The following is a 22,470-nucleotide window of genomic DNA, read 5'->3' as shown; positions in this document are numbered from 1 at the left end:
GGGCGGGGGGCTGCAGGGAGGTGGAGGAGGGTATGGGAGGGATAAATGGTGATGGACGAGAGTGTGGTGAACACACAATACAGTGTACAGATAATGTGTTGTGGAATTGTGCACTTGAAACCTGTATAATTTTGTTAACTAGTGTCATCCCAATAAATTAAAAAAAAAAAAAAAAAAAGATAGTACCAGCACACTGTAGTCATTCAATATATGCTTGTTGTTTGACTAACACTTTAGGTGCTCATCCCATGTATTCTAGAAGAGCATCCCCCCATACTAAAGATAATATGAAATAAAGACATATTACATATGTCTTTATGAAAGTGGTTTAGGTTCATAATAATGACAACATTTATTGATCAAAAATAAATTCTTAAAGCCCTAGTCCCTTTGGCTTAGTGGTTAGAGTGTTGTCCCGTGGACTGAAGGGTCCTGGGTTCAACTCTGGCCAAGGGCATGTACCTCAGTTGCAGGCTCAATCCCTGACTCCCGGTCTGTTGGAGAGCCTGCCGGAAGCAACTAATCAATGTGTGTGTCTCTCTCTCCCTTCCATTCTCTCTGAAAAGCAATGAAAAAACATCCTTGGGAGAGGATGAAAAATAATAATAATTTCTTCCATATGGAGGTAATACTGAAAAACATATACCATAATATTCTGCTGTTGCTTCTTAAGAGTGATCTTGTCTTTATTTAAAGCTTAAATTAAATGCTGGATTTTAACAAATACAATATTCATAATTTTGTTCTTAAGGATTGATATAAACATTCCTATTTATACAGTTCCTGTTGTAAGGAACTTAAAACACTCTAAATATTACTACATTTATAACTTAACTTGCTAACCGATGGATCAAAGCTATAATCAATTATTAACCAACTTTTGGTTTAAAAGAACATTAGAAAATAATGTAAAATAAAGTAGCTAAAACAGATAATTACTATAATTTAACTTTTTTCTTTGAAATTCTTTACCCCATAGCAGTACATTAAATAAGACAACTTATCTCTGCTACAAGATGGTAGCTTTCAAGAAATAAATACTTTTTGGGAAATATCATTTTAATAATTTCTGAGCTTCATTTTGAAGATGTTAATTGGATTTAAAGCAGTATTCTGTTTAAAAATTTTTTAAAATAATGTCTAATTTTTGACAATATAAATAGAAGATACCACACAAACTTGTTGCTTAATTCAACTATTCTAATGAATGCTACATTACTATGGACAAAAATAAAATTTGGAAATATGTGAAAATACATTTAGATAAAATAATGTGATAATATACCATTCTTGAGAATAATAAAGCCATCACTGGTAGATTAAATGTTTTACACACACACACACACACACACACACACACACACACACACTTTAGAGTTCTGCTAAAATAAAGTTTTTTTTTAAGGATATGGTTTTAAAAAAGAGTAAATAAGAAGATTAATTTATTAGTCTTTGGAGTACGATGTTTGCTATGAGGTAGAATTGGTAGCTAATTATTTGAACTGGCTGGAAGTCAAGCAACATTGAATATTTTTTCCCTTAAATCAGTATTACATCTTAGTTCACAACTTAGAATAGAGGCTGAAGTGTATAATACACACACTTTCATTTACTCAGAATCTGTGGTAAGAGACATTACTTCATAATACACTATTTCTTCACCTACTGCTCTTCAACTGTAGCTATAGGTAACAAGAATAAAACCTCACAAAACATTTGGTCATATAGTTCAATCTTTATATCTCTCTATCATCTATCTCTATCTGTCTATCTGTCTATATCTATCATCTATCTATCTATCTATCTATCTATCATCTATCTATCTATCTATCTATCATCTATCTATCTATCTATCATCTATCTATCTATCATCTATCTATCTATCATCTATCTATCTATCTATCATCTATCTATCATCTATCTATCTATCTATCTATCTATCTATCTATCTATCTATCTATCTATCTATCTATCTATATATCTATCATCTATCTATCATCTATCTATCTATCTATCTATCTATCTATCTATCTATCATCTATCTATCATCTATCTATCTATCTATCATCTATCTATCTATCTATCATCTATCTATCATCTATCTATCTATCATCTATCTATCTATCATCTATCTATCATCTATCTATCTATCTATCTATCTATCATCTATCTATCTATCTATCTATCTATCTATCTATCTATCTATCTATCTATCTATCTATCATCTATCTATCTATCATCTATCTATCTATCTATCATCTATCTATCTATCATCTATCTATCTATCATCTATCTATCTATCTATCATCTATCTATCATCTATCTATCTATCATCTATCTATCTATCATCTATCTATCTATCATCTATCTATCTATCTATCATCTATCTATCATCTATCTATCTATCTATCATCTATCTATCATCTATCTATCTATCTATCTATCTATCTATCATCTATCTATCTATCATCTATCTATCTATCATCTATCTATCTATCTATCATCTATCTATCTATCATCTATCTATCTATCATCTATCATCTATCTATCTATCTATCTATCTATCTATCTATCTATCTATCTATCATCTATCTATCATCTATCTATCTATCTATCTATCTATCAATCTATCAATCTATCTATCATCTATCTATCTATCTATCTATCTATCTATCTATCTATCTATCTATCTATCATCTATCTATCATCTATCTATCTATCTATCATCTATCTATCTATCATCTATCTATCTATCTATCTATCATCTATCTATCATCTATCTATCTATCTATCTATCTATCTATCTATCTATCTATCATCTATCTATCTATCTATATCTATCTATCTATCATCTATCTATCTATCATCTATCTATCTATCATCTATCTATCTATCATCTATCTATCTATCATCTATCTATCTATCTATCATCTATCTATCATCTATCTATCTATCTATCATCTATCTATCTATCTATCTATCTATCTATCTATCTATCTATCTATCTATCATCTATCTATCTATCTATCATCTATCTATCTATCTATCATCTATCTATCTATCATCTATCTATCTATCTATCTATCTATCTATCTATCTATCTATCATCATCTATCTATCATCTATCTATCTATCTATCTATCATCTATCTATCATCTATCTATCTATCATCTATCATCTATCTATATCTATCATTTATCTATCATCATCTATCATCTATCTATCTATCATCTATCATCTATCTATCATCTATCATCATCTATCTATCTAATCTATCATCTATTTATCTATCTATCATCTATCTACCTACCTATCATTTATCTATATCATCTATCTATCTTTTCTGTACTATGATAGGGTCTTTGCTCCTATCAATTGAAAGGCATTTCCTATTTGTGCAGTATTCCTGTCAAAACGCATAAGAGTTGGGGGTGAGTGGGACCTGAAGGGTAGATGTATGATTCAGTTTCCATCACGAGCTATCTCACAGGTTGGAATGGACCAGGAGAGGCAGCCTCCAGCCACGCAGTTGCAGTATGGCAGCTTGTATGTTTCTCATCTCTTCTTACAATATTTCGGTGGTAGATGCACAGCATTCTTGAGAAATTCTTATCGCTGTTTTGTCATAAATATTCCCTAAAGTCATGTTTCAGTTTATTTTGGAGTACTGTTTAAGCTGGGACCAATGAATGAATTATAATTAGAATAACCCTGGTTTAGGTACTTGCCATTACTAATGTTTTACAGAAACCATTCTCTATTTTACAGGAAATACGTAAATATGAACTATTGACAGCTTGGTAATTAAAAACAGTAATTATTTCTAGGCAACCTCCTATCTGGTTTTTCAGTCATTTAACACTGTTTATTGAAAATTTATTCTATGTGTTACTATGCCGGAAACCAGAGTCTTCAAATGGAAAGGGAGAAACTCATGGTCCACTGCAGTGCTTCCTCAGAACAATAGTTCCAAGGAATAATAAGTGCTCTTCCATGAACAAAGGTTCCACGGAAAAATATGTTTGAGAAACTGTGGGTTAAACAAATGTTATCAGATTTGTTTGTGTAAGACTTACAGCTTCATAATCAGTAAGAGTGTATGTGGTATTTTCTAAAATTATTTTACTCTGGAGTCCCATTTTTCCCCCCTACAGAATATCTTAAAGAGTACTGTTGAATGTAAACAATTAGGGATCATCCCATGCAAAGAAACCCCCTTATTCATTTTTTGCCTTCCCAATGACTACTCTGAAGTGGGTATTAAATCATTGTTAAATGAATAAAAGGAGATAGTTACTATACTACATGGCAGAAAGTAATGTGCCTTCACTGAGGTACAAATAAAACTTTATGGAAATTCAGAGGATGGAAAGAATATATTCAGCTGAGAGAAACCATATGAAGTTTAATGAACCGGGTTACACTGTAGGAAATTTTGAAGGACAGGGACATTTAGAGATAAAGGAAAGGCAGTTGGGCAGAAGGTCAATGTGAAGAGACCTGGGAGCATCTCCAGGCTGAAGGTTATTGTACTTGCTCTTTTTTACACTTTGAGCATAGCTACATTCCAACAGAAATTTTTGCCACTTAGGCTTTCATATTTTAAAATCATTACAACCTCAGGAAAAACTATTAGGAAAAACTATAGGAAAATAAAAAAGGAAAATTATACTTAAATGAATTTATACTGATAGGACAGTTTTAAACAATACTTACTGCTATTAGGGTTGTCTCCTATGATATGGTGTCGCCCACTCCAGTACCAGAGAAGCAGGGTTGCATCTCGAGACCCTGACACAATATAGCAGTCCCCACCGATGTACGACTCAGACCTAGCCAAGCAGGTGACCACATCCCAATGGCCAAATACAATCTGAGTTAATTTCCCTGAAACACAGAAATGGTAGGCTTAATTCATTTGCTATTTTTCTTTAAATGGTAATAACTTTATTTTGCTATATTTGTGAAAAGTGACCCTATAGACCTGTAAATTTGTAAGGTAATTCAAGTCTAGCGACAGATTTGCTCTCTTGACTTGTTTCTGAAAAATAATATAAGGCTATCACTTGGGGTTTTTAAGAAAAAGACTTACAAGATAACACAATGATGATTTTTGTTTGGGTCAGACTAAGGGGAGATTTAAGGTCTTTTACTGGATTTCATCTGGGGAAGGAGACAATAGTCCCCTTTGTCCTGTGAAATCAGGGTTCATGCTAAAGTTCAGACTGAATAGCATGATAGTCAGCTATTAACTTACAATGTAAACATTTAATTTAGATGTTGGCACTCAAGATAAAATGCCTACATTATTATGGTTTCACATTAAGCTTTGGGTATAACAATAGGCATTTTAAAGAGAATAAGGTATTTCAAAGTGAAGGTTACCTGTTTCTGTAGAATAAACTCTGAAGCTCTTATCCCAGAATCCACAGATAAGAATATAGCGGTTATCGGCTGTGACCACAAAACAATGTGCATTGATTTGTATACTCTGGTCAACGAGGTCTGTGATCTGCCGTTTGTTCACACCAGAGTTATTGGCTAAATGTAAATAAAAAAAACATTTAAAGAAATATTTTATACGAGTTTTATCAAGCACTTATAGAAGGAATATTTTTATGCTTCATTTGTATAGAAAAGTTTTTTTAAGGCTATAGATTATTAAGACTTTAATATTTACCATGAGGAATATAAATTTTTTTAGTAGCAGTGATTATTTATAAGCCATATTACATATTTAAAAATTGCTATAAATTTAAGTTCTTCCCCCACCAATAAATAAATACAATATGAAAAAATCAAGATAATGACATTAAAACAATAAAAAATATCTAAATGCATTTAATTCTACAGATGTTTACTATGCACAAGTTCATTAGTGTCCAACAAGTTCAACAAAATGAGGAATAATATTATATGATGTATGCTATATAAGGAAAAAATATCTTAATATTTGCCCCAATCTGTCATTTTCTGATGACATTTACAATTCATGTGAAAAGAAGAGGGTAGAGATTTGAGCAAAGGATGTTGCTATGTGGGCTGTCCCACAGGGAGCTTTAGGTCAGCAACTTGAAAGACCTGGATTGTCAGCAAACAGAAGACCTTTCCAGAATGGCTGGCAGGGGAGCAGAGGAATATAAAAGATGGAAAAGGAATTGAGGAGGAATGAGACAGGCAAAGAGTCAGTGGATAGCAGTGGGGTTAGATCTGAATAAGGACAAGAATGCAGAAACACGGTTTGATTTCCCTAGTGTCTATCTGTATGCCAGCCTGCCCCTTACTCGACACCGCCCTTTCAGGCTAAATCCCTGGGCTGAATTCTTAAACAGAAAATGCAGATGTAGAAGATCACTGTCACTCTCTAACACCAATTAAATCTATGTGCTACTATCTGTGGAGATCTACTAACACTATAATAATAATTACTAGAGAAGATAAACAATAAAAAACTATACAAAAACGGTAGCAAAGAAAAAGAAAATTAAAGATCCTAAGTCACTTAAAAACTGTGCAAGTTATAATTATATATAACTATATAGTTGGTCCTTTATTCACTGGAATACAGCTATTAATTTTTCCATGGTTACACTCTACCTGTATGTGACATTATTGATGGTTCTTGGTATAGCTAGACCCTAAAAATATTCCTGGTACTAAACCTTATATCCTCCCAAAGACATATCAATGTTATTTTTTATAGGGGTATACCTGATTGAAATGGCTGCCTCTCATCTTATTTCTGGGTTCAAAGGTAAAGGGGGAATTAATCTAAGAAAAAAATGCTATAACTTGTATATGGCTTAATAATTCCTCACAGAATTTTTTTTTCTAATTTAGTTATCTACAGGATCTCCTGAAATAGGCAGAACCAACATTAGTATTATAAACCATCTTGCAGATATAAAACTGAGGCCAAGAAAGACTAAGGGGCTTGTTCTAGATCATATGACTAATAAATGTGTATGTGATTATTTAAAATATTTGTAATATCTTCTGCAAGGACTTATAGCTGATCTTGCAATTTATAAGAAATTTTTACTTTAAAAATGGTTTAGCCCTACTAAATGAAGATTTCTAAAAAAAGATGTTTTTCAGTATTAGTTTTCTTTAGTTATCTCTTTGAGCCCTTATATATTTTAAATAATATAAAGCTGTAAAAGACTAGTTTAGGATGAAAGAAAGAGCAGTTTGGAAATATTTGCCTTGCTTAGAACCAACTTAAATGACCTCCTGAAACATAAAGGAAAGCCACAAATAATTGTTTAATACCAAAAAGTTCTTAGATGGCATATTATGATTTGCACAGTTCTTTGACAGTAATTTAACATTATTTGCACATTAATTTTGTGGCAGAAAAAAATACCATTCAACTATCATTTGTGATAACCACATAAGAATCTGTGGACAGCCAGCATCCATGATAAAATATTTTTGTCAGCATACCAATGAGTGGATCCATTTCAATAGGGAGATGATGGGCTTGATCCAAGGAGTACCCTGGAGCTCCTCTAAGGCCTACAGATTAAATGAAAAGAGAAAACTACCATTAAATTCTCATAAAAGAGGCATTTTCTAAAAAGCAGTGTTTTATGATGATTACGCAAAATATACATTCACTTAAAAATTATTTGGTAAATTATTCTAAGAATGATTCAGTCTCACCACATCTTTGTAGAAAGCATTAATAGCCTAACAAGAAGAAAAAGCTGGATAAAATAGATGATCGTAACATTTCTTGAACCCAAAAGAGAGCTAAGGCTTGAAATCTAAGAAAAGGCCATGTCTGCCAGCAGCGAGGGTGTGAGCACAGGTTCACCTGGGCTCAGGCAGGGGGGAAGATGGGGCTCCCACCTTCCCCAAGTGGAATTTCTTTCAATATAGGACAAGTCAATTGAAGATATGAAATTGAGTCACATCTAAAATCTTAACCTCAGTAAAAGCTTCCTTCAGAGGATTAATGTTTAGGGCTTGATTGAGTTCATTAGTCGTAATTTTTTACATGTGATCATATAACATATAATGCTTTCAAACAATTCTAAAGAAAAATTTAGCCCATAATTTTCTCTCAATGCAAAATATTTCTAGAGGCTAAGACTTCTGTGAATAATAGTCATACACAGAGCAGGGCAAAAGTAGGCTTATAGTTGTAAGGGAAACATAGAGTTTATTCTTGTATTATTATTTATTTATTATTGTATTATTTTCCATAGGAAGAACTGTAAACCTATATTTGCCCAACCCTGTATTTTTGAAGATGTTTACTATATATTTCTGATTGAATGGAAGTAGTTCTACCTCTTGTTGATAATATCACCAAAAACTATAAAATAGGTGCTCTTAAAAGCTTTTAAGAGAATAAGCTATGGTAAAAATCACTCTATTTTTCAGAGCAATACAGAAATCAGTAGAATAGAAAGATGAGTTAATTCACCGTGGCTCATCCACTCAGTCCTGGAGACAGCGGGAGTCCTGGCGCTTCCAGGAAGATCTTAAGTGGTTAACTGGGCCACTAAATAATTTGGTCACATCCACTTCTGTCCTGATTAAATAAGTATCAATATGTCTAACTTTTATGACAGAATTGTATCATTTTAAGATGAACTGGCTGGAGCTTTCAGGAATGCGTTTGGAGAAAACACATGTGAAATCAATGGATAATTTAGATTTTGTCTTTCTTAAATACTCTAAGCTCTATAAGGAGAAGTATGGTGTTTGTCTTGTTCATTGCTGTACTCCCAGTGCTCAGGACTATCTGATACACAGTGGCCATTCAAATATTTGCTAAAGAAAATTAATGAAGTAAAAGAAAGAGGATTTGAAATCATCATCCAGGAAATGGAGATTCAAACTCTTTTGTTTAATATGGGAAAACTGTTTGTTTCTTTCTGGGAGCATGGTAGAGTAGGGTGGAAGGACCTGACTAATTTGTAGAACTGTTTCTATTTATCAAATATTTATTGAATACTTAAGCCATTAGCCAAGCATTCTGTGATCACTAAAATAGAACAGCAGCAGATAAAACAGGTAAGAGTTATATAGTTGGTCTGGCAATTATTTACTCTGCCGCTTTTTGGTGATAATTTGGTAGAGTAGCTTGCCTGCGGCACACATATCTTACCTTAATTGCAGTTTTTAAGAAGCCTTTAGCAAGTGACTTGCTTAGGCACACATACCTACTGTGTTGTGCCATCGATTCACCGCAAACAGTCTGCTGCAGGTCACGGTCACCACGGCTGGGATGGTCAGGTGGGGCAGTGTGTTAGCTGCCACATGTGTTACTGGAGAATTTGATGGAAACTTCAGCACCATGATCACATCCTGTTGCATCTGATCTTTAAACATGAGTGGACTCTGTGGAAGGAAACACTGTTGAATAGAAAGGGAAGAGAGCAAAAGAAAACAGAAGGGATAACACAGTTAGTGAAAGTTCTGGGGAGAATGAGGTTAAAACAGATGAAGTTAGCATGAGTACACAAAGAGAACAAAGCAATGTTAACTTTGGTACTGTGAAGACAGCACAGGGGAAAGAGAGCAGGGACTCTGGTAGCCACTGATAGAGGACACCGAATTCTTAGCAGTCAGCCTCCATTTAAGTACCACCAGACTGCAATGTAAGAAGTTAGCTTATAGATATGTCCACATGATGTAGCATAAATATTCAATGCAGTTAAAACATCAGGTTTGTGGGAAAATTAGTTGTCAGATACTCACACTGTTTACAGGAAATATAAAGTACATGGATTGATACTTTCATTTTTCACCTGGCTGACCTGGGGTCATGGCTACAGTCTACACAGTGAGAATACAATAGCCTCCCTTGGCAGAGCTTTATACATCTCTCTGCTGTGGCACTACTGACTGCTTGTGTTCCATGCCTCCTTTCCCCGGTCTGGCCTGTGAGCTTACTGAGGGCTAAACCTGCTTTTTTAAAAAAGTCTTTGTTTCTCAAACATTAGCATATGACTTGAGAGAAAGCAGATACCATAAGTACTACTATTAAGTACTATAAAACACTATAAATTCTATTATATAAAAACTCAAAGTAGGGATCCTGGAAATAACCATTATTTAGCGCTCATACATGTTTTGTAATTGTTTCTTATATATATGAATTCTCTGCTACATGAACTTAGAAAGCTTAAATTTTCTTTATAAACAGTTCCATGCCAATTTAGTCTCTTAATTTCCTCTAGGAAAGTAATGAATTCCGACTGGACAAATTTATTATTATTATTATTATTATTATTATTATTATTATTATTATTATTCAGAGAAAACTAACTCAGGAATAAACTCTTCTGCCAAAGTATTTCATAAAGTAGAGTGTTAGAATACTCTCTTGGACAGTTTATCCACAATGCTTCATCCCAAGGCCTGGGTGTTTGTATGGGAAGGGCACACTTGGTACAAACTTTTCTGCTTTGTCACACACATGGACCCATGCAATTAGGAGTTAATTAGCAACTAACCAAGGAAGGGGCTGAAGCTGGTTGAGCCACTGTAGAGAAAAAAAATGTTTTCAAACAAACTCATTTATTTATTGTTTCACTAGGAGTTTGTCAATTGACTCCTTGAGGTATAGAGGATATATTTATCTGTCTCTATATTGACAATGCCTACCATCATGCCTGACACACAGAAGGGACTCAATAGAAATTTCTTAAGTAACTGACAAAATAAACGAAAGGTGTGAAAAATACTTCCATAACAAAATAACAGCTTATAAATTTGTATACACATATATTATGAACCATATTCCAGAGCTTTTTCCCAAAGTTAGGGTTTTTGCTGCCTTGATAACTGTCTAGAAAAACCAATATGCTGTAGTTCATCACATTTTTTTTTGCAAATACATTTCTACCATCAACCATTTTTTACTAGAGAAAAAATAGTGAAAAATCAGTTTAAAAAATAAACTCTAAATAAGTTTATCAGAAAAATATTTATCTTCAAATTAGATAAAGAGGGAAATGTTTACTATTTGCTAATAAACTAAAAAAGGAATGCTTTGTTATGAAAATGGACTTTTAAAGTTCACATTAAAATGAAGAGAATATTACTTTTTCCCTTGCAAATGGGAATAAAGTTTTAATGTAAGTAGCTAATGATGATTGTTGACACAAGCTAACATTTATTGAGAACTTATTGATGCAGAGACGATGTTTGACTCAGCTCTGGCTCTGTGGCCCTTGTCCTTAACCCCTCTGCTCGACTGCCTCTCTGCAGTGACCAGAAATTACTTTTATATATCTTTTCTTTTCTTAAAATGAACTACTCCCCTTTCCTCACCTTGCCCAAAAAGGTGCAATTGGGCAGTAAGTTGTGTTTATATATTTTTCATTCTAATTTATAAATCTAATCTAATTTTGGTGTGGGTGTATATAAGCCTGTATGTTTATGAATGAGTTTATGTAGAGGCAGATATAGTCAGAGAAGATGGCTACTTTTGTGAATCCAAAATTGACTTAGCTTCAGCAGGACTTAAAGGTAAGAACTGCATTCCCTTCTCTGTTTCTCCCTAGGGTATCAGTAGATATCTAGGTGAAGAGTTAACCAATACATTGAGACGCCTTAAAAAACGTTGTTAAAATCACTCTTTTATTTGATCTATATCTAGCTACAAAAAAGAAAATTTCAGCAAGCTGATGTCTTACCAGGTGCATGGCAGAGCTCCGAGGTGGATGTGGCTCAATAAGCAACTGAGATGGCGTCTGTCCAAAGTTCTGTATCTGTGCCTCCATGGCCTGCAGGGGAAGGAGAGTGATTGTCATAATCAATATGCATCAACGAGGAAGTTCGATACACTCTTTGACAATGAAAGCGTATCCCAAGTCAGCCATGAAAGAAATCCAGAAAATTCACCAGGTGCTCTTCTCTCAGGGTGCAGAGTCATCTAAGTGTCAGTATTTCGTAAACAAGATTTGTGTCTCCTTCCAAATGTGCTTCTGTTAACCAAGTCACTATTTTGATTTAGAAGCTGGGGTTAAGTGTGGAAATGTTAACCTGTGAGTACATGCATGCAGCTAAAAAACAAAGAACATAAGAACCCGTTTAACACAAAATACAACACATATACCTCAATAAAGTCCTTTGTAAGAAGGAATGTATGGGGATCTCTAATGAAATAAGCTTCTGGAATCTTTATGGAAATAAAAAAATGAGACATGAAGTCCACAGACAACACGAAATAAAATTCAGAAAATCACATGTTCCAATCAATTCAGAAGGCAATCAGTAGAAAGAAAACTAAGACTTTTATATAATGATTAAATATAGCAAAACTTTCACTACAAAAATATATTTTAGCATGCTATGCTATTTTAAGATGAATCTTGGTATTCATCTTATGTCCAAGTATTATGGTGTCCATTAATATGCATGGTGCCCACTAATATGCAAAAGTATGAATTTCTCTCAAAACTTTTCTGAAATTCTAGAGAAAACTAACCCAAAGAGGAAAGCATTATTTGGGCATTCTGAGCTATGCAATATTACATTATGGCCTGCTCAAATGGAAAGATTAATGAGATTTCAAGGCTCTAATGAATACAAAAAATTTTAGATCTCAAATTATCTGGGCTGTATAACATGCTTTTTTTTTTGTATGTATATCAAAGAGATAATCTTGAGAACTAAGTATATCTTCTATATGTAAATTCTACAGGTAAAATATTTCAATCTATTAAGCCAGACTAACTGAAATAATCTTCTGAAATATGTAATTTAATTCAACAAGAAGAAGCACAGAATTTACTATGATCATTACTCTGTTACTATACAAATTTTCCCCCTAAAATGGTGTGCAATTTGGTTGCACATAAAAGTGAAATATGAAATTCACTGCTGAGTGTAGGTAAGTTGTTAAATGGCTCTCAACACAACGCTGCCACTAATCGTATCATCATCTACAATTCTCATTTATAAAGTACTTAAATTTAACAATCTGTTCTCCTAGACTGCATTTCAAGAGAATGTTTATGAATATAAGTGTAAATTTTCAAATTTATTAGCAATATTAATCATGAATGTATCATTATCTGCCATATTTTAATAACTGCATAAGTAGGGCTTTGGTTCTTTTACTTGCAGAGGCAATAGGATAAATTATTAAATCTCTTTAAGTGCTGTCCAATTTTAATGTACAGTATACATTTATTTGCATGGTGTCCACTAATATGCAAAGTGTGACTATTTAACTTAATTGTACTAAAACAGATAACAACATGTTTTATCTTCTCCAGGCAAGATTTATGATTTTATAATAGGGAAGTGACCATTTCTGGCTAGGTTCATGTTATTAACAACAAACTCTTGAGAATTATTGGGGAAAAAAAGGAGAAATTTGGTGTTAGAACTGTCCTGGTTATAAAATGTCCAATACCTTGCTCAGTGTATCATGCATGAACAGCTAAAATCTCTCTAACAATAGATACTATTGCTTGTGTTTTTACTCCTCCAGAAAAAGAGCCAGAGTAGGACTAGGGAGATAGGGGTAAAATTAAACACATTTAAATCTTGGATCAATGCCTTGAACTTAGCAGGTAGGCTTTAAATGTTCATAAAAGGAATGAATCAACAAACATGTTTTGCTTGACTTTAATGTTTTTCTGAAAAGAAAGCATTAAAATTACTCTAGAAAATGTTATGAAACTGATTTTAATTTCCAGAAATCTTCAATACAGCTCTCTTCAGTGGGTCCTGCCTCTGATCCTTTTTGGACTGAGGTAGAGTACACGTGCATATATATCTTAAATGACTCTCAAATAGAATCAGGATTAATTTTAAGTTGTGATCAATCTCATCCTTTCATTTAGTAATTTATTCCCTACATTGAACATTTATTTCTTGTAAGACTAAACCGAATCCCTCTTCCTTGTGATCTACATCATATGCCTTCATGACCTAAAGGTTCTGATTCTAATATCTAACTTTTGGCTATTTTGTAATCCTGTCTTCCAATAACTCCTTACCCCCTTATTTCAAAATGTACAAGTCTTGCCCTGGACCAGTGGTTCAGTTGGCTGGAGCATCCTCCTGTACACCAAAATGTTGTGGGTTCGATCCCCGGTTGGGGCATGTAAGGCAACTGATCAATGTTTCTCCCTCCCTCCCTCTCTTTCTAAATCAATAAAAACATATCCTTGGGTGAGCACAACAAAGTACAAGTCTTTCCAATCTTGAAAAAGCATGCTGTTTCCCCTAACGTTTGTTTTTTGTTTTTACCAAAATGTTCAAATGGGAAGTGAGCACCTACTTACTCTCCTCCCCTGCTCCTGTGCCACCCCACTTTTAGAATGCCATCAATGTCTTCTTTATTGTCAAGAAGGAAGAGTGCCTGGGGATGTGCAACCTAAGAAGCCTAGCGGTGGAACAGTTACTCTGAGAACTACTCCATGATGGAGAAGAAGATGCCTCCCTTCAGGCTAACCTTGGGCAGGGTTCTCACTCCTTCCCAGACTCCCTAAGTCATAATGATGGTCCTCCATATTCTCACAGCACCTTCCCCCCTTTATTATGGAGTTCAACACAATTCTTCACACATGTCTGTTTGGTCTGAATCACCGTAGGGCAGGACTGTGATTTAGTCCTACAGAGTCCAAAAATATTGGTTAAATTTAGAAGTGGGGCAATGGTGGGGTATTTGCGCAAAATATGAATGGTAGCCTAGAAGAAAGAAAGCACAGTAGTAGAGAAAACTTCAGAGTTCTTTACTTTTTACAATTCAGTACCATAAAAACAATTAACAAAGGCTTGTTGAATTGTTACTCTATGCCAAAGCATACAAAATCCGATACTAGACAATCTCAGGAAGGCTTCAGCCCATAAGGACATAAGATGAGTTAGTACATCAAGGCACCTAGCAGGTAAAAGGACCCAGCAGGTAAAATGGTGGGGGCCAGCCCAGAATGCCAGGGAGCCACGGGAGTGATGTGTATATCAGGCTCTGGGTAAAAGGAGGCAGTAGAGACAGTAGGGCTACTAGAAAAAAGACTTCCAGAAAAAGGACACAAACTGAGGTCTAAAGGTCGAGTAAGAATTAGCTAGTTCACAGTTTAAAGATTTTTTTGCCATGTAGAATTTCTTCATTAATAATTTCCAAATATATATATATATATATATATATAAAACTTCAAGTAACTACTTAATGATAATTATAAGGTGGATTCTTCCTATATTATCAGAAATGGCATTTTAAAAAAACAACATTTCTATTTCTCTGTTTAGTTTTGCATAAGTCAGAGAGGCAGTGTTAACTTTAATTTTACACAAAACATATTTTTGTTGAACACCTACTATGCACTGGGTACCACTGTAGATATGTGTGATACTCATGAAACAAGACGAATTAAGAATCCTGGTCTGGATTAGCTCACATACATGATTTCTATCTGAGCTAACATTTATAGTTCAGAATAATTCATAAAATAAATTGGAGTTTTTATATTATAATTGTTATATGGATTCCTATTCTTCTAAAAATTATTTTGTTGAGTATTGAGCAGTCTCATCTAACTCTTTTATCTCACTTATTTTTCACAAGCTCTCTTTATTTGCATGAGGGGCCATATGTGCCAGTCATCGCTGTGACATGCCTTATTCCTTTACCTGCTCCATGTCTTGCTTAATTGCCTTTTTTCCCTTCTTCCCTTCTCCCCCAAGAAAGTCCTATGTCCTCTATGAATCAATATACATAGCTGGAATTAAATCTTCAGAAGAGGAAGAAAATATGCTATGGGGTATGTGCATTGTATGTCTGTCTATTAATATAAAAGACCTCACAGCCAAGGTAACAGTAAATGCAGTGACAGTAAAGCAGAGTTCAGAACAATCTTCAATTACATTCAAAATTTTCTAAAAGAAAAAAATTACTTTTTAAGTGAATGAGTGTGCTTTCTTCCTCTCATTGTATTTAACAGTAAATAAAAACTTTGGCTAATCTAGTTTTTTCCACTGTGCAGGTAAATTTAACCAGACACATTTTTCTCCTGTAGGAACTTTACAACTTCTAACCTTTTTTGTAAATGTGATTTAGTGTTGTCTTTCAGATGAAATGCCATCAGGTCAAGTGCCATGAGTGTGAGGAAGCTAATAAGATGGCTGTCAGGTGACCGGTTTTACCCATTTCCCTTGGTATGTACAATCTTTTACATTGTTTTTCAGAAAAGTCAGCATTTTATAAAGGTTATAAAACTGCAGGTTATACTACCCACAATCCAATATATCAGCCTATGTCCACATTCTAGTCAATTATTAACAATTTTCAGAAAATTCAAGAAAAAATTAGTAAAAGTGATTACTTGGGAACACAGAGAAGGAATTTCAAAAATTTCCTTAGTATTATGTTTATCTCACTGTACAGCTCTTACTTAGACTCATAGATAGAGAGCATGCAGACAGTTCTGGTGGGGGTGGGGGTGTTTTGGGAGTGGGGGGATTGAGTAAAAAAGAAAAAAAAAGAACTCATGGACATGGACTACAGTGTGGTGATTGCAGGGAGTAAGAGGGTGGGTGGAGGTGGAAGAGGACAGAGTGGATAAATGGTAATGAAAAAAATAAAATAAAATATATTTTTTTGAAAGAATGATTTTATGTTACTGTTTAAAAGTTGATACTATTCTTTGTACCAACAAAACCCCGACATACAACTAAAAATATATGTGATTTATTTCATCCTTCTGTCTTATCTTCAAGTCTATCAATTCTATATCAAATAGGAAACAAAAACAATGGAATTTTGAGAAGTCTGCAAGATAAAATAAAAGATTATTTAATGGAGGACTGTATTTTAACTGATAAGCTTTTGCTCCTGGTTTATTGTTGTAATAAAACAAGATCATATAAAGCATTACTTTTTAATGCTGGAAAAACAGAACAAAGTAAATCAAGCAAATAATATCTCCAGTTTATTATTTCTTGCTTTATAAACATTGAAATATATAAAAAATTAAAATGCTACTTTATATCCAACTGCTTCTAGTTTTTCATGGAAACTACAAAATAGAAGAACAAACATGTTTCCTTTTGTTTTAACAATCAGCTGCATTAAGCCTAAGTCTACACAGTACTAGCAAAGTTATTAGAATATTTAAGCAAATATTTGGTAAGTTAATTAAAAAAGAACCACATCTGCTTTAACTATCAGACTGTGCTAGACAATATTTGAGGGAGGGGATTCTGATTTGTTCATTTACCTGCCTCAGTGCTTGCTTTTATTCTTTTAGTATAAACCTAAAAAAATGAAGAGACTTATCCTCCTGCTGCATTCTATTTCCTCTTTGCAATGATGAATTATAATGATGATATTACATAGCTGACTTAACAGATAATAAATGTGAAAAAACAAGCATCCCTATCCATTGGATAGAAAATGCTCCGTCCAGAACATTTTTCTTCAAATTAGGTCAATGCCATTGTTGGCAAGGTCACTCAATTTTTCTACTTAAAAATAAGTATAGCAGTTCCTTGAATAACATTGTTTCATTGCATGTTGTTTCCTCATAACATTGATGAGATGCTATAGGAACTTAACTCTTATTTATAAAAATATCAATCAGCTATGGTAGAATGTGTTTCATTTAAAATAGCAGAACCCACTGAAGATGTGCACTGAGGACTTACTGTATAACTCAGGCAGGAAAACTGTATATTTTTTCCTTTTTTGTTAATCCTCACCTGAGAGTATTTTTTCCATTGCTTTTTCAGACAGAGTGGAAGGGAGGGAGTAGGAGAAAGAGAGAGAGAAACATTGACTGGTTGCCTCCTGCCCCAACCTGGGGTGGGGAGAGAACCCACAACCCAAGTACATGCCCTTGACTGGGAACTGAACCCTTGGCCCATTGGTGTGCAGGCTGGGCCACACCTGCCAGTGCAAAAGTGAATGCATTTTAATGTAGCAGGTAGTGGTGGTCCTACCTGGATGCTTTAAATGTCTGCTTATCCTAGAGTAGTGACTAACTCAGGGGGAACAGAGAAGTTAGCTGGACCATCTTCTTTGCTCCTGGGGAACTGGCCTCCATGGACTGCATCACTGGTGCTCCTTTGCTCTCTGGATTCTCAATGCATTCAGCCAATGAAAGCTCAGGATAGGAGATAGGAAGGTGATGGTCCCTCCGTCCAATTTGGCAGTGGCTGGGGTGCATTCCTCTACCTAAGGCCACAACTCCTCTTGGGTGACCACTTTCCCAAGGCTACTTCTCTTCCGAGGTTCTGGTAAAGGCTCCCTCCCCTTGTAACCTCAGGACTAGTGATGATAATCACCGGGTGATTCAGCTCCTTTTGTTCATCCACTTTATCCTGCCCTATCTCTGTGAATAGGACTCTCTTCATTATCCTTTAAAACTGTTTAAGTTGTGGTAAAACATACATAACAAAATTTACCATCTAAACTATATTTAAGTGTAATGTTAAGAACATTCACTCTGTTGTGCAAGGCATCTCCAGAATACTTTTCATCTTGCAAAACTGAAACTCTGTCCCCATTAAACAACTCCCCAATCCCCTGGACACTATCCTTCTGCTTTCTGTCTCTTTGATTTTGACTACTCTAGATACTCATAGAAGTAAAATCATATAGTATTTGGTGACTGGCTTTTTTAATTTAGCATAATGTCCTTAAGATCCATCCCTGTTGTAGCATATGTCAGAATGTCCTTTTTAAAGACTAAATTACATCCCATGGTATGAATAATCACATTTTGCTTACCCATTCACCTGCTGATGGGCCCTTGGGGTTGCTTCCACCTCTTGGCTATTGTGCCTAATGCTGCTATGAACATTGTGGTACAAATATTTCTTTGAAATCCCGCTTTCAGGGGTTTTGGATATATAGTCAGAACTGAATCATATGGTAGCTCTATTTTTAATTTTTTGAAGAGCCTCCATACTGGTTTTCAGAGAGCCTGCACCATTTTACATTCCTACCAATAGGGGACAATAGTTCCAATTTCTCCACATCCTTGCCAATACTTGCTATTTTTTTGGACAGCATCAAACCTAATGGATGTGAGGTGGTAACTCATGTGGTTTGATTTTTCATTTGCTTAATCATTAGTGGTGCTAAGCATTTTTTCATGTGCTTGTTGGCCATTTGTAAATCTTCCTTAGAGTCTTCCTTACCCCCTTGAGAGTGTAATACCCTAAGATCCTGGAAGGCACAAATAAGATTGGTATTCAAGCCTAATATATAGGAGAAATTCTGGGTAGCTTTTGTTTAATTTCTTGGTGGAACCAACCAAAATATGATAATATTCAAGCAAGAGACATTTTCACTGATGATTTAGGATGTTTGAGGAATAAACACTATTATAAAGCTGTGAAGTCTCCCTGCAGTCTATATTTGGGTAATCCTCAAGAAGAAAACTAAAACACTCTTTTCTGGATGATTTAGAGACTGACCTACCTGAAAGCAAGGGTTTTAGGAGATTATCTATTAAGGATTCTTCCAGGTTTTTAGTTCTTTGCTCACTTTTGGGTTGGCCATTAAAGAGTACATGAGTATAGGACTCAACCCAGAAATGCTTAATGCTATGTGAGAAGAATCAGTACATCTCTGTCAAATCTTCCCTGGTTGACTAATTTATATAAAGTAAACTAAGCTGGCTGATTCAGGAGATGGAGGAAGAAGGGAGGAAGTTGAGGGGAAGGCAGTGATGGAGGAGGGAAATGAGAGATAAGTAGTGCCCTCCTTTCACCATATGGACTAAGTTTACTTGGAGTGTCTGATTACAAAAAGAAAATAATAATTAAAATGATAAAAGTTGAAATAGATTTGCTTGGTATGTGCAATGACATCTACAAATGATGTATTATAGAACTGTACACCTGAAACCTATATAATTTTATTAACCAATGTAACCACGCAAAATTGAATAAAAGTTTTAAAGAAAGACAAAGATTCACCAGGTGGTAGCTATAAACATTTCAAAATGAAATCATTCACTTTCATTAAACTAAATTCAGATGAGAAATAGTATTGCATATATTTGGTAGAACAAAATGCTCTTCTTTGATTTTGACATAGTGGGAAACAATAATTTAGATACATGATACTGAGAATTCAAAGGGCTTTAAATAGGCCCATTATCAATATGTTTAAAACCTTTAAAAATTAGTCCTAAACATCTAACTGAAATGGTTAGGTACTTAGATTGAAGAATATCTACTTCAACAAATTGAAGCATGCAACATGTTTTGAATAACTGTTGATTTATGCCAAGGGAACAAGAGGTAACAACAGTGTAAAATAACTGAAACCTATGTTAACAGAGATAAGGAAATCCCTTCCAGCTATTTCTGTTACCAACAGCAGGCTGCAATTTTCATCCATCTTCCTTATGTCAAATACAACTTTAGATGCTTATGAAAGTATTTGCTGTTAGTTTCTGAAAATCAATAATTAGCACTTTTCAATACCACACAATAAAAATAATATAAAGAGGAGGAAAAGCACATCTCACATAAGTGACACACATCCCACTTTGAGTAGCTGCATTATTTGTGCTTTTCTAGTGGATGGTTGACGACAAAGGAGTAGCTAAGGACTGTGGTCATTATGAGAAGAAAGACAAACCTATATTAAAGATATATTCACTAATTAATATTAAATGTTTGTCATTATTTCCTTGATACTAATTTCTATGTAGAAACTTTATTCATTGAATCTTGGCAATGCAAGCATTATTGCAGTGGATAAGAAACAATATGTAAACAGATACATTTAAATCGATACTCTTAGTAGTTTTAGGGATCATAATATTCTTCTTGCTCCCAAAGTGATTCTTTAAATTCAGAACCTACCTAATGTGTATTTCCACTCCAATAATTTAAAATGGAGGGGTTTTCTATTTTAATTTAGTTTTTGAATTTATTAACAGTTTTAGGTCAGTAAAACTTCTAGTAATTATAGGGAGAAAAGATAGTTTTAAGAAACCTTTATCGGATGCTCTGTTGATCATTTGTTAAAATCATGTCTCAGAATACTTGGCCAGGAGAAGGAACCTGAACATCCCTCTTATGAAGACAGTTAGGCATCATGGCACTTGTAAATGGACAACACTGTGATACAAACCACTCAAGTGGTCCAGAAGGATGGTGATATCCCTTGTCAGATCAAATAAAGAAGTCAGAAATTGGGAAAGAAAAAAACAAAACACGGGACTGCAATTCATAGGATGAATAAGCAATGCTTATACAGGCCATCAATGTCACTACAAAAACTTTCATTTAGATTGTCAGGATGAGAAGTGGGTTAATTTTCTTCCTTATAAATTTTATTAATTCACCTTCTAGGGAAGCCAGCATTACAGCTGCTTTGGTTAAAGACACATCTGTTGTGTTGGTTCCTGACAGATCTATCATGTCAGTTCTCTGTAGTAGCAAGGAATGTTTCAGCAAGAAAATAAAGTGAAAACTGAAGCGATCTATGGGCATATTTTCACTATAGCAGATCCACAAGAATGCATAGTTATCTCTGTCAGGTAAAAAGGAAAAAAAAATATAATTTAAGAAGACCAATAAATATTAGTAACAAAAAATTAGACTACAAACACCACATTTTTATGACTACTGATAATATTAAATATATTTAATGTTTTAATATTTCCAGAATAAATGTGTATGTATGCATAAACGGGACATCTGTTCTAAATGTATGAGAACAAAATAGCTTTTTTGATAGGTGTGTATGTGTATATTTCTCATTGTCAAAGAGAAGCCATGTAAATCATTTTTCAGTTTGGCAGTGTCGACAGTAGATATTTTGACAGAGAGATATAAATTTTTAAAACAAAATTTCTTCCAACGTATTTAATTTGATTATGCTTTTAGATAATAATAATGTTTGTGTAGCACTTTATAATTTAGAAAGTATTTTCACATATCTTTTCTCCTGTGATCCTCAAATATAGCCCCATGAGATAGGTATAATTTCTGTTATCATTTTAGGTGGGAAAACAAAGATACATAAAAGTAAAATGACTCAATGTCACTCAAGTAATAAAAACAGGGCCATTATTTAGCAAGTTATCTGATTTCTACCTTTCTATCTTATTTTATTGCCTACTACATACCATATAATCACAAACTGAGGAAGACAGGCTTGACCAATTATATCCATTCACATAAATGTGATAAATTTTGAAAAACAATTTTAGAAATATGATCCACCTATTATATGAGTATGCACAACAAAAAATTTAGTGTGGAATTTAATTTGCAATCTCTACTAACCAAATATTAACTATGGCATAATCCCATAGTACCTTTTTTAAAAATTAAATTTATTGTAATAACAATGGTTAATATGAACATATAAGTTTTAGGTGTGGGTTTCTATGTTACAAGATCTGTATATTGCACTGTGTGCCCATGACCAAAAGTCACATCTTCTCCCATCACCATATATTAAGATCTCCTTCACCTGGCACCCCCTTTCCTCTGACAGCCACCATATTGCAGTTTGTATCCACG

General features: G+C 34.1%; 1 protein-coding gene across 5 annotated transcripts in view; it reads right to left on the bottom strand.

The window, feature by feature from the left end:
- Positions 1 to 22,470, bottom strand: part of NBEA (neurobeachin) — an 816,964-nt gene that overhangs the window by 15,057 nt on the left and 779,437 nt on the right. For 4 of the 5 annotated variants that reach the window (XM_016197269.2, XM_087814370.1, XM_087814371.1 and 1 more), the window contains 5 exons: positions 11,658 to 11,747; positions 9,177 to 9,369; positions 7,447 to 7,518; positions 5,386 to 5,541; positions 4,717 to 4,887 (listed from right to left, as the gene is read on the bottom strand). In XM_016197269.2, coding sequence (XP_016052755.2) covers positions 4,717 to 4,887; positions 5,386 to 5,541; positions 7,447 to 7,518; positions 9,177 to 9,369; positions 11,658 to 11,747 — 682 coding nt within the window. The remainder of the gene's footprint in view (positions 1 to 4,716; positions 4,888 to 5,385; positions 5,542 to 7,446; positions 7,519 to 9,176; positions 9,370 to 11,657; positions 11,748 to 22,470) is intronic. The other variant, XM_016197275.2, reaches the window with a different exon arrangement.

The sequence above is a fragment of the Miniopterus natalensis genome, chromosome 2 (assembly GCF_054644295.1).
Source record: "Miniopterus natalensis isolate mMinNat1 chromosome 2, mMinNat1.hap1, whole genome shotgun sequence".
Taxonomy (NCBI): Eukaryota; Metazoa; Chordata; class Mammalia; order Chiroptera; family Miniopteridae; genus Miniopterus; species Miniopterus natalensis.
Note: the sequence above shows the minus strand (reverse complement) of the source record. Positions and strands in the feature narration are given on the sequence as shown.